This window comes from Coenobita brevimanus, chromosome 84 (genome assembly GCF_032717465.1).
Source record: "Coenobita brevimanus isolate Jiangsu-jjx chromosome 84, ASM3271746v2, whole genome shotgun sequence".
NCBI lineage: Eukaryota > Metazoa > Arthropoda > Malacostraca > Decapoda > Coenobitidae > Coenobita > Coenobita brevimanus.
This window is the reverse complement of record NC_137037.1, coordinates 38,849,197-38,862,497: the sequence shown is the minus strand read 5'-3', so window position 1 is coordinate 38,862,497 and position 13,301 is coordinate 38,849,197. Positions and strand designations below refer to the sequence as shown.

The 13,301-nt window shown below is 41.6% G+C and overlaps 1 protein-coding gene across 1 annotated transcript in view; it reads left to right on the top strand.

The window, feature by feature from the left end:
- LOC145410135 (uncharacterized) overlaps positions 1 to 13,301 on the top strand; it is a 98,004-nt gene that overhangs the window by 49,427 nt on the left and 35,276 nt on the right. Inside the window, exon 2 of the mRNA XM_080280332.1 lies at positions 12,154 to 12,216. Within this exon, the coding sequence (XP_080136458.1) occupies positions 12,154 to 12,216 (63 nt within the window). The remainder of the gene's footprint in view (positions 1 to 12,153; positions 12,217 to 13,301) is intronic.

Here is a 13,301-nt window from a genome sequence, read left to right as displayed (position 1 = left end):
CCATCTCCTCTATACTCTTCTCTGTTATCCTCTCCCTCCGTTTTCCATTATTTCCGCTTCATCCCTACCGCTCTTACTCTCCTACCTCTCTTCATTGTCCTCCCCATTATTCTCCCACTCCCTTCTCCCATCCTCAGTTCCCTCTCATCTTCGTACCGTATGCCCCTTCCCCTATCCTTATCTCCCCATATCTTTGCTTCATCCCTCACCCCCACCACTACCACTTATCATCGCTCCCTCCCCTGTCTTCTTCTTTCCACCTACCCTACCTCCTCTTCCCCATATCGACCCTCCTTCGTCTTCCCCCTATTCACCCTCCCTCCTCTTCCCCATATCAACGTATCGACCGTCATCTTCTCCTTATCCCCCTTTCCTTTTCTCCCCACCTACTCCTCTACGCTTCTAATCAGCTCCCCTTCTTCCACCAGTCATCACATTCATCCTATTCTCTTCGACCCTTCCCCTTTTCTCTTCTCCCCACCGACCCCTCATGTCCCCTCTCCTTTACCTCCCCAGTCATTCCTTCTCCCCATCCTCTTTCCTCTTCCTCGCACCCACGCACCTGCCTCTTCCCCATCGATCCCCCCTTCCCCCCAAGGTTTGGCCAACGGCACCCTTGGCTTATTTTCGTGTTTTTGTAAACTTTGGGATGGTCGGAGTCAACACGTAATGGTTGACTCTCAAAACACACACACGCTCACACTTACACACTCACTTGCACACGCCCACACTTACACACTTACTTGCACACGCTCACACTTACACACTCGCCTGTATACGTTCACACTTACACACTCACTTGCACATATTTACAGGCACACACTCACTGGTGCTCACCATTATCGTACACGCTCATTTCCACACACAGCCACACGTATTGTACACAGTCACTTATACACACCCACACTTTAGCTCTTGCACACAAAACCACACGTACACATTCACTTGTGCACACTCGCACATACACTCACACTTTAATTCACACACTGCTTAAATACATTCACACACTTGTGCACTGACCCCATACCCTTACACCTACATATACTATCTAACCCTTTCAGTTTGTTTAAGTCTCCATTGCCTTGAAGAAAGTTGTCTGGAAGTAATAAGAAGCCTATATGGAGTCATTGTACTTAATGGGTAGCATTGTGTTTGTGGGAGGGAGGGATATCTATACCCTCGTCTATACTTTGTTCTTCATTCAGTAGTCAAATGCCCAGTTCCGACAGTTGATCTGGGATGGCTACATTACCGAAAGATTCCAACTTCATCCTATCGCTAGTCGGCGTTTTGTGTCATGATTTTTTTGTTTTAAATCCACTCCAGGTTCACCATATCATTACTGCACAAGGTGTATACCGCATCATATTGCATGTCCATCATTATTAGCGTATCCTGCCATTAGTTTACTCAATGTCTCCTATAGCAAGCTTACCCTTTCTGTTATATATCACCCTTTATAGTGTATTCTGCACTAAGTCCACTTTTTTTATGAGCTCTGTCGCAAGACCACTCTTTTTAAGGTACCCGGGATGACCATATTTTTGGAAGATGTCAACCCCATCGTACCACAACCGTCAGCCCCATTCCACTTTTTTTAATGGCCGCAGATAAGGAAGCTACTGAGGTTGCTGAGTGCCAACCCCTTCAGTCTGATGACGTCATTTTGTAGTTCCATGTTATTTTAGGCCTTCGCATTCAGCTGAGGAAACGCCTATCTTATTTAACGGATCAGTGAAGGCTATATCACACCTGTCCGATTCGTAAAGTCTTCCCTAAGCCAAAATAAATAAATAAATAAGTAAATAAATCCATATGAAGGTTGTAATAATAAAGTAAAGGTAAATCTGCGTGATCGTACTGAAGGGATTTAGGAGATATAAGGAGGTTCCCAGCAACTCCCACGCAGCTTTTTTTTTTTTTTTTTTTTTTTTTTTTGTGGCCTTTTACGACTTACACGGAACACAGACATTGCTAATATGCTACTTTCTCCCGTAACCTGAGGGGCATGTGAGCTGTGGTGTTTTGTGTGTGTGTGTGTGTGTGTTTGTGGAGAGAGAGAGAGAGAGAGACCATTCAAGCCTGTTTCCTGTTGTATATACAGAAGTCATAAGTGATATCTTATTCGTGTTGGCTGGCTGTAGGGTCCTTATATTTGTAATGTTGTGTGTAGAAAGTATTCATTGTAGCATAATCAAATGTCTTCATAAAAATCCCCAAGTTTGTTAATGCTTGCTAAGGCTCCCACCGGCCGTCCATCCTTCTCTCTCTCTCCCTCCCTCTCTCCATCTCTCTTGCTCTCCCTCTCCAACATCTAGTGTCAACACTTTACCTTCCGGGGCGGCAGGGAAACTTCAGCCTCATATCCGGGTGGCGATAGGGCCGAAATTCCCGGAGTCGCGCCAGGCAAGGGTTTAGCGTCGAGGTGGTAAGACTGAGCAAACAGGCAGGTCCCCAACTCAGCGCCAGGTCCCCGAGTCTCTGCCCTTACTTGTTATTGTCGAATACTGAGTCCTCGTTGGTTAAGTGGTTGAGGACGATTTGGGCCATCAGGACGGACTGCGACTGGTGATTAGTCCTTGATTGGATATTTCACTAATCGAAACTTGCCCGACCCGCATCGCCGCCGCGTTTGAGTGCATCGAAAACAAGGAACAAACATCTGAATCAACTCGGGTCTGGTTCGTGTGTTTGAGGGACCCCGAGGCAGGTGGTGGGTACAGGAGTGGGTGGGGGGAGGAGGAGGGAAGGACGGGGAGGGGATGGGGGTGGGAGTGGCGGGTGGGAGCGTGGGGAGTGAATGAGTAAGAGGTAGAGGGATTTGGTAGAAGGAGAGGGAGTGGATAGAACATGAAAGGAGACTGTAGAGAGGTGGTGGATAAAGGAAGAATACTGTAGAGCATGGAGAGAAAGTGTGGTGCATGAGTAGGTTGAAGATGAGGATGGATAATAATGCATAAACGATGGGAATAGGAAATGAGTGGAGATGAGTATGACAGGGGCGGGAGTAGATAGAGGAAGTGTAATAAGGTTTGACGGGATAAGTTGATGGGTAACGGATGGAGAGAGAGTAGGTTCACTGGGGGAGGTTTGTGGGGAGGAGTAGCTAGGCCAGGAGGAAGTTAAGATCGAGGACAGTAGGATGAGTATGAGTGAGAGGGAGGTTAATAGGCAAGGGGTGGCTAGGGTGGGGAGAGTAGATGAATATGGGATGGAAGGTGTAGGTAGACGGGAAGGAGAGGAGTAAAGTGGAGGAAATTGCTAAGACGTGGAGATGTGTATGTGTGTGTGTGTGTGTGTGTGGTAAAGAAATGTATGGGTGGGAGAGTAAGTGGTTGCGTAAGGCATGGAGGGAGTAGTCAGACGGGGGTTTGAGGTGAACGAGTGTGAGTTGATGAGACATGGGAAGGTTGAGGGAATAGGTGGAGGGAGGAAGTAGGTAGGGATGAGGAAGAGATATGACGGGAATGAACAGCTAAGAGGGTAGTATGGGTAAGGAGACAGGGGCATGGATAGCTAAGGGGGTGGCGAGGGGGAGTGAGTAAATGAAGAGTAAGGAGCAAAGGGTGAGGAAGGAACAAGTGGTTAGGAATGGATAATATGCACAGTGCAGTATAACAACGAAGAAAGTTCATATTTAAGGGAGTAAAGGGTGAGGAATTGAAGAAGCCGGGAAGGGAGAGGGGGTAAGTGGAAGAAGGGGTAATGGAGGGAGAGGGTAAAGGAGGGGGGGTAAGGGATGGTGGAGGTACAGGCGCGGTGGTTGCCTTTGAAGCTAAATGGTTGATAGACTTGCTGGCTGGGTGGTTGTCCGGCGGGGTGACAAGGAAGGAGACGGATCACCCCCACTGTGTGTGTATGGGGGAATTCGCGTGTTTTACCCGCTATTTGACTGTGTACTCGGCTGCTATTTATATGTGTCCAGAGATTTGTTTTGCGCATGCTCTGTTTTATCCGTTTGCTTGTATTTATTCAAGTCCGCAGCGTTGTTACAGTCGAATAAAATGAACATTGGAATTGCAAGAGTTTAATCTAAGTTACTGTTGCTAACTACAGTACTATTGTTAATACTACCTGTAACCGGGATAGGCCTGTTCTGGTATTTTTTATTGTTTTTAAATTTAGTTTCAGTTGTCTTTATATATTGTAACCCTGTTTTTCGGGAAAGGCAGTGTTACTGAAAAGTAAATTGTATATCGGCGTTTAAAAAGGCCGTTAATTTTCGGCTATTCCGTTAAGCCACATCCTGATAGTGTGCTTTGTTCCCTTACATCCATTTAAATTGTATTTATTCATTGTATTTATCATCACCTTTCTAAGATCAATGCAGTGTTATTTACAAGTGGCCATATTTGTCTCCTAAACCTTTCCAGTGCGGAGAATGAGGCTGTTTGTGTTTTATTTCTGCTACCGCCAGACGATATCATTATGCTTGGGAGAGACCAAGAACTGAAGTGATTATGTACTGTACAGTACAGTGTTCACTAATCGCTTCCCCAGCTGAAGAAAATCGTCTGGTGGTAGTATGAACGAATAAAATCGTCTGGTGACAGTGTGAAGAAACTGTAGAAGAATGCAAAAGTACGCCTGCCCTGTACTTCACGTTTTTTTTTGCCCTTACATTATTGATTCCTGTAGACGATTTTATTTAATAAAGGAAAACTCTGTAGTAATGAGGGTGTTAATAAAGGCTGTCTAGGGTACATAATCGTCATCATCATTATCATCATCATTACTGCCGTTGTCGCCGTCGTGGTCCTCATTATATTAAAATCAGGAAGAGGAATTTGATAAAGTGAACGAGAACTTCCAGTCGATTAATCAAACGTCCTCAAAATATTCCCTACAAAACAATATTATTTATCAGGGCTGCGGCCTTGAAGTTAATTGATCGGGGCTTAATTGGCAGCAAGTCATTTTTATGTATCTATTCATTTTTTCGGTACTTACTGTGTGTGTGTATGTGTGTGTGAGTGTGTGTTTTTTTATTAATATGTACCTTCAGGGACGAATACAATACCTTAGCTTCTTCACTACGATGGCATACTGGTTTATTTTTTCTGTGACCTAAAAACGGTTTTATTTTACTTAAGACAAATCTCTTATAACTAGACAGCACTCAGAGAGCTCATACCTCCACCAATGCCATTGCCATTAAAAAGGATCTGGATCCGGATCCGTGCAGATATTATGTGGGATACATAGGAGCAGGATCAGCCCCCAAATTTAATCAGTTCTTCTTGGCCCTTGGCCCACCCTTCCACAAAGTTTCATTGAATTTCACTGAGAACTTTTGGAGATATCGTGTGGACCAGCAAACATAGGTGAATACACAACCTCCTCCAGCTTCGTTTGCGGAGGTAATAAAAGGGTTACTATGGTCTATATCTAACCTCTCTGTTTCGAAGAGTCTCTCCTATGCAGAATTAAATCGTCTAGAGATCAGAAGAAAACGATATACAGTACGTCACCACATTTGAGATTTTTTTCTTTGGAGCTCCCCGACGATTTTATTTGGGCTAAGGTTGATTTCGTCTTTTTATAAATTTAAATCGTTTCATTTTATTAAACATTGAAGAAAAATGGCCATCGTTGTGAAGAGGTTAAAAGACTGAATGTAATACTTAAGGTAGTAAAAAAGATGATAAATACTGACATTACACTCTTCAGGATGTCTATAAATAAAAGAATGTGATGTCCAAATTTTACTGAGCGAAAGTAGTAGAAGTGATAGTAGTACGGTAGTAGTAGTAGTAGCAGGGTTGGCAGGGATTAAATCAAATTGATTTAATCATGTGATTAATTTTTTTTTTTTTGCTAAAAAAATCGTGATTTTTTTTTTTTATTTATTTGATTTTTTTATCTAAAAGTTAACGACAATAAAATCTGAAGGTTCATAAAAGTTGTGTATAGCTTTGTGTCGGCATTCATTTATTCAGATACTTAAGCATTAAGTTAGCAGATTTCCTGTTCATCCCCTGATCCCTGAGGTTACACTATGACCTCGTCCTAGGACGATTGGGGTCTGTCTCTCGCAACCCTACCCCCGAAGTTTATACTTCTCGCCTTTTTTTTTTTTTTTTTTATTTACCTGATTATGACAAAAAAATATTATTATTACTATTAGTAGCAGCAGCAGTAGTAGTAGTAGTAGCAGTAATAGTAGTAGTAGTAGTAGTTGTTGTTGTTGTTGTTGTTGTTATAATAATAATGATAATAATAATAATAATAATAATAATAATAATAATAATAACAACAATAATAACGTCTAGAATACTGAATTTGCCGAAGCAATATTAAGGGACTTTTCGGATGACTTTTTTTTTTGCGGATTTTGACCTGTGACCTTGAGATCAAGGTCAAGGTCATTCATACTATGCAAAACATGTTCACTCATGACCCACTACATTTTCACCGAGTTTGGTCAAAATCGAGCAAATACTTTCCGATTTAGCACTTTCAGGCATGAGGCGGCCATTTTGATTTTCCTCAGTATCTCTAAAAGTATTTGTTGGATCTCAGTATCAATACCCAGTTGCACTAGTATACAATATGTTGATGACTACATACGGGAACATTCTTAAAGCAATCAATTGAGTGGTTTTTACTGCGCAGGAGAGCAAAAATTAAAAAGAAAATAACATAGAGGGCGCTAGTGCGGCGCTAGTGTTAGGGGAAAAAAATGTGCCAAAAGGAGCATGCAACCAAGATACACTACACTACTCCTGAAATTTCAAATCTGTCTTGAACGGTCATGGACTACCAGCCTTTTAGATCTCCCCCACCCCCCAGTATATATATATATATATATATATATATATATATATATATATATATATATATATATATATAATATCTGTATCAATAAGAATTCTACGAAATGTGGAGCTCTTAATAATAATAATAATAATAATAATAATAATAATAATACAGGTATATACCAAGTAATCGCAATAATCCTACGGTGGTATGATAATAATGATGATGATGATGATGATTAATATTACCATTATTAATAATACTATTATTATTATTAATATTGTTGATATTGTTGTTGTTGTTGTTGTTTTGTTATTATTAACTGGTAAATTATTATGGCACTGGATGTCGCTGTTAGCAGTGATATTATCCAAGAACACGTCACATTCATCTGAATAGAGGTAACCGGAAATTAAATGAGTGCTATAGGTCTGCTTCTTTGATAATCCTTACAGGTTTCACGGGCGACTGGTGGTGTAGTGGTTAGAACTCACTAGTTGGAAATGGCATTGCATTGGCTCCATCCCCATAAGGTGGCTAGAACTTTTTTTTTTTTTCTTTTTTTCTTTTTTTTTTGCCACAATCTAGTCATCTATCTGTAAATGTGCCGGACTATGGTAGTCTATCGTTGGGTCCCTACACACTGGAAGGACGTTAAATGGGAGTGGTGTGTGTGTGTGTGTGTGTGTGTGTGTGTGTGTGTGTGTGTGTGTGTGTGTGTGTGTGTGTGTGTGTGTGTGTGTGTGTGTGTGTGCCTAGAGACATAGCACTAGATCACATGGAACTGTTAGTTTTTTTGTGTGTTTGGAAAGTAAATTGAGAAAATAGTCTTTCTCATGTAGAATCACATAAACTCACACAAGTAAGAATCAACTCCCACCGTCACCAACTCAAGGGTTGCCACTGATCGCCAGCTAGTTCAATATGGAAGTCGGGCTACTCATGCAGAGACCACAGAAGTTGCATATCTTTAAAACTCTCTCCCGTGATAGTTATTGATATACCGTACGTAAGTTCTTCATGATATTATTCATCAGTAGTTATACTAATTTCCTGGATATGCTTTAATGCGATAAATTAGGAAATCTTTACTATAGAAGCCGTGAAAGCAAACCGGGTGTGACGCATTAATCACATATTTACAAGTCTTTAGGTGCACATTTTGTTTGAAACCCATATAATTTAGCTTTCTAAAAGAACAATGCTTCATCTCCAAAATGCTAAAGAAAATCTGCAAAGTTTTTCATAAGAAAATTGTACAATGTCTGAAGCCGAAATCGTGCAGAGACGAGACCGCCGGCCGAAATCCAATGGTGCCGAAGGATCCAAAATACAATACAAAAAGTCAAAACAACACGCCAGTGGTGTACCATGAACAGGGTATTCCTCTAGACTTCGGGAAATCCTTCAGTCTAGGCACTGTCCACTGTTGTATGCAACGGTTTTCCATGATCTTTGTACAGCAGGTCCAGCGGGTCAGTAGACACACGTGAGTGTGTTATTGTTTATGATCGTAACGTACGATCTTCAACCGTGTCGTGCTAATATTTCTTATTAATCGTCACACGTGTCTGATAACAATGTTTAGTTTTGTTTTGATGGATACATACATGAAATGGATGCAAAATAAAGCTTATCGATATTTAAGGAAGAAAAGAATAATAACCTTCCCAAAACCAAGGTGGTAGACTCAGCCTACCATTTTTTTATTTTCTTCAACTATATTACAGCCTCTCTTCCTTGTAGCAGTGAGTAAAATTATGTTGTTATAATTTCTCTTCCTTTCAGTAACACAGAGGGCACATAGAATGAACGAAGTTTAGTTGATCAACTTTGATGTCGAAAATTATATAATCTGGTGAAGACTGGCAATTTTTCCTTGGTTAGTGACATCGGGAATTATAAAACGTCCTCGTACCGAATGGGTTAAGTAAACGACCGATACTCTCTCTCTCTCTCTCTCACACACACACACACACACACACACACACACACACACACACACACACAGACGGCCACCCACCTCGTCCCTGCCTCCCTCTCCTGGCTGCCGCGTGACGTAATCAGTGGCCTGTAGAAATCCACCTCCCTACTTGTCTGTCATTTTGCTTGGCTTTGTTGCAGAATTCATGAGACTTTGACGGCGCAGAGAAGAAGCCTGGTGTGTCGTGCAGCAGGAGTGTTTCCAGAATTCTTTAGGTGCATTGAGATAAATAGTGTTGTTTTGGTTTGAAAATTGATCATGCAGGATCGCTCTATCCCGTGCATAATGTGGTAGTGTGACGTCGTATTGATCCTCGTGTATGCTGGGAATAATCTCATACGTTAGTAAGCGGAATCTATTTTGTCGAGTTATAGAGTAATGGAATAAATCGCTTGATATTTTAGTTGGTATTGCACTGCTGCCTGCCTACCGCATAATGACACTTTACTGCAGATAAAGAAGTCCTATAGCATTTTCTGTTACGGAGTATGTTAGTGCAATGTGTCTCGACCGTTTCATTTTGGCATGTTTTTGATAGTTCTCCCTTGTTCTTGCATTCTCTGTTTGTGTTTCATGGACTCTACCTTTCTTCATCCTGTGGTGGGCCAAAAAAAACGCTGCTGCTGCTGATGGTGATGATGGTGATAATGATTGATGAAAAAATTAAAAACCTTTTGATGTATTATTTTCATGAATTGTTGAAGTGAAACAGTTATATGCGTCGCACATACCCTTTCCAAAAAATATATAAAATATATATGGCAGTTTCCGTCGGACCAGGAGAAATATATACAGTATCTCTCTCTCTCTCTTTCTCTCTCTCTCTCTCTCTCTCTCTCTCTCAAGAAGTAGAAATTAAGGCAACAAGCAGCGTATAGCCCCAGTGGTTGTGTCAAGGCCGTGTGTCATATAGTAGACCTTCACTATAATACCATACTTCTGTGAGCCTCTATAATACTTCCAGTGCAATGAATTAATTATCCGATTATTTTACACACACACACACACACTTACATATATATATATATATATATATATATATATATATATATAAAGTATATATATATATATATATATATATATATATATACTGTATACCGGTATATGTATATATGTATATAAAACTTTCATTCCCGTGATGTAACATGTGTTGTATTCTTACTGCCTTCAGACGATTTTCTTCAGCTTTGGAGACTTCTTGATTTGGAGAATCGATAAAGCTATCGATCACTTTCAGTATATCTATAAAATCTTTCCAAAGTTGGATGAAGTCGTATGCAGACAGCAGGGACAAAATTCATGAATACGCCATTGCAGTGAAGGAGTAAAATATTTTTGGTTTTGCAGTATAAACATTCCTGTACAATTTTCGTCTTTGGTTGTAGGTACGTTATTGGTGAGGTTGCAGTAGTTTGTAGTTAGAGTGCAGGTCACGTCTCTTGTTAATACCCTTTCACTCTCTTGACGTATTTTTATCATGCTCTTGTTACCTTCATACGGGATTGATCAAGGACTTTAATCAGCTCTAGTCTGGAATGAGTTCATTAAAGCTAGCTGCTGAACAAATATCTCTTTCAGGTTGATAAGTCGTAAATAGTTTCTACTTGACTGTATACATTAGCAGCTGAAGGGATTAAAGAAGGCATACAAAGGAAAGCACACGCCAGCAGACCTTGTGATCTTTTTGAAGGTGTGTTTTTATAGGATCACCTACGGCAGACGTAACTAGTCTTTGAGTCAACAAGGACAGGAAAGCAGGAGGGTACTCCTCCCCTATTCCCTCACTAAACCCTCCAATTCAAAGGTTCCCTTAAACTGGATCAATTCTTCTGGAAATGGCAGGAGTATAACACACTCTGCATCGTCGAGTTGAAGTATTTAAAATAGCCTACAAGCCGGTAAGTGACGATGGCCAGCTCTAAGCGTGCCTACCGAATTTTAGCCGCTGCTGTTCAGCCTGTACACACAAAGGAGGACCCTTATCTGGGTAGAGTCAAAAAATACCATCTCTCGGCATTCTTTGGAAACAGACTAAACCACCCAGAGCAGCAGAAGTCTCTCGATACTTACCTAAACACAACAAACATTAAAAAGTGTGAAAAAAAATAATTTTTTATTAAACCTCCCGTATAATGTACAGATTTTGTTCGTAATACACTTATCTAGTCATTTAAAACCATTTCAGCATCACTGAAATTTTTTGGGGAGTGAAAATAAGGATATTTCTTTGATGTTATTACACTCCTCTCCTGATTTTTTACAGGCTTGTACGCTGTCATTTTCGCGCTTCATTGCGAAGCACAGGATTGGTTTAAGAAACTAAAAATTGCATTGTCAGGCGCGCCAGACGTTTTTCTTCAATTTGGCACTAAAGAAAAATTCAATTTTCAATATCTGAAAAAATGTTGCCGTGGCCAGCCACTGGGTCCCCACAATTGCCGGACCCACGGCCACGGAGGAGGTAAGGGATCGTTGCTAGGCAGTGAGTCGTTGCCTTCCAACTAAAACCTTGCCGATACAACTATAGGTCATAGGTCATAGGCTGGTCATTGTATCCAGGTTTGGTCGGAATCGGTTAATCCTGAAGGGTAGAAGTGCCTGCCCAGTCAAACAAAAAAGAAAGCATACAAGAAAGAAAGCACGACTAACAATAAGTGCAACATGATGCTGGCCAGTATTGCTGTTTCTTGTCCTTTCCTTTTCTTACTTTCAGCATTTTGGCACTTTTTTTTACCAGTGTTTGCATTTCCCGCCCTTATGTTGTTGGAGGAACTACTGCGCTCGTGTGTGTATGTGTGTGTGTGTTTTCCGTAACATTTCTCTGTTCTTTAGCCTTTGTTCGTGTGCCGTTCATTACTTGTCATGTTTAAAGGATTTAAGCTGTTTTAGGCTACTATAAAGGATTACAGCCAAGCTCGTGTTGTCCTGTTTTCATGTGTGTGTGTGTGTGTGTGTGTGTGTGTGTGTGTGTGTGTGTGTGTGTGTGTGTGTGTGTGTGTGTGTGTGTGTGTGTGTGTGTGTGTGTGTGTGTGTGTGTGTGTGTGTGTGTGTGTGTGCGCGCGCGCTCACTCGAGCGCTGACACTGTGTTTTGGGCCAGCATATATAGTGAACTGACTAGGCAGGCACCCAATCATTCCCTGAACTTCGACAGCAACCTTTGAATTTACAATCCGTGTTCCTGTTTTAGTTCAAGGTGAAGGTTCTAGTTTTATGCGGTTGTGGGTGTACCCAGAATACTTACTGTGGTCCTAATGCGGTTTTATTTCTGCGTTGCATCTTGGAAAAACTGTATCTATGGTATTTATTATTTTTATATTTTTTAATTGTTATGTATTTGTGTTCAGCTGAGCTGTGTTTTAGTTTCGTTTAAATGTTACATATGTACTGATCTGCGTGTTTTATGTTGCAGTTCGAGGAGGATGTTGATGAAATTTGGGATGTTGCTTGCCACCACAACACTGTCTGCTCTGGGGTAGGTGCTGATGTTATTTTCAGTTTACATTTCCTTTTCACTGCTGCTATTTCTTACTTTCATTTTTTTCAGTCCCTTCCTCTTGTTCATTAATCCTTTCTTTTTGTTTTGCCCTCTTTAGTTCCGACCTCCCTTTGTTCATTTTGTTCTTTTTCCCTTCCCTTCCTTTTCTCGAACTCCTCGTACTCCCTTTTTACATTTCCCTTCCGTTCTATCTCTTTCTAGCTTTCTTTGCCTTAAATCCTACCCGTTCCTTCTCCTTCCATTCTTTCTTTCTTCGTAGTTTCATAATCCCTTATCCTGTTGTCCCTCCCTCCCCTTATCCTGTTGTCTTCTCCCTTTTCTTGTAGACCCCCTCCGTGAGTCTTAATTATCCACTGTTTACCTGTCCTCCCCTCACTCACTCATTCACTCATTCGTCCACTCACTCACTCACTCGTTCACTCGTTTCTTCACTCAATGTATATTTATGAAAGACGGTCATCCTTCCCTTTCTCCAGCCTTCCATTCATCCGTCCATCCGTTCCTCCCTCTCTTCGCTGGTCCTTTCTTTTCTCTATCCGTCCCTCCTCTCGCACCCCCTTTCTAGCCTCTCTGTCGCTTTTCCTTCCTTTTCATTCATTTTATCTTGTTACCCCTCCCCTCCTTTCCCTTCGTCATGTCTCCCCTCTCTCAGCCTCCCTCTCCTTACCCCTCTCTACCTCTCCCTTCATCCCTCCATCCCCTTATCCTTTTCTACCTCTCCTACCCTCCCTCCCTCCCCTGACCCCTTTCCTTCTCTTCTTCCCTACCCTCACCCCTCCCCACTTCACCCACCCCCTGTCTTTCTCCATTATCCATCGTGAGTTGCGTATTTACGATCATTTAGTGAGAATTGTGGCTTTCTTCTCCACCATCCCGTCACCCCGGCGTCACCCCTCCATCAGCAGGTCACCCCTCTTCCCTCCCAGTCCACTTCACCCATCCTTCCCGCATTCCAGTTCAGTTAAGCAATGCCATCACACATTTCACTTCAGCCTGTCACCCATCACTCACCCAGTCACCCTAGCGACACCCAGTCACTCATATTACAACCCAGTTCATTT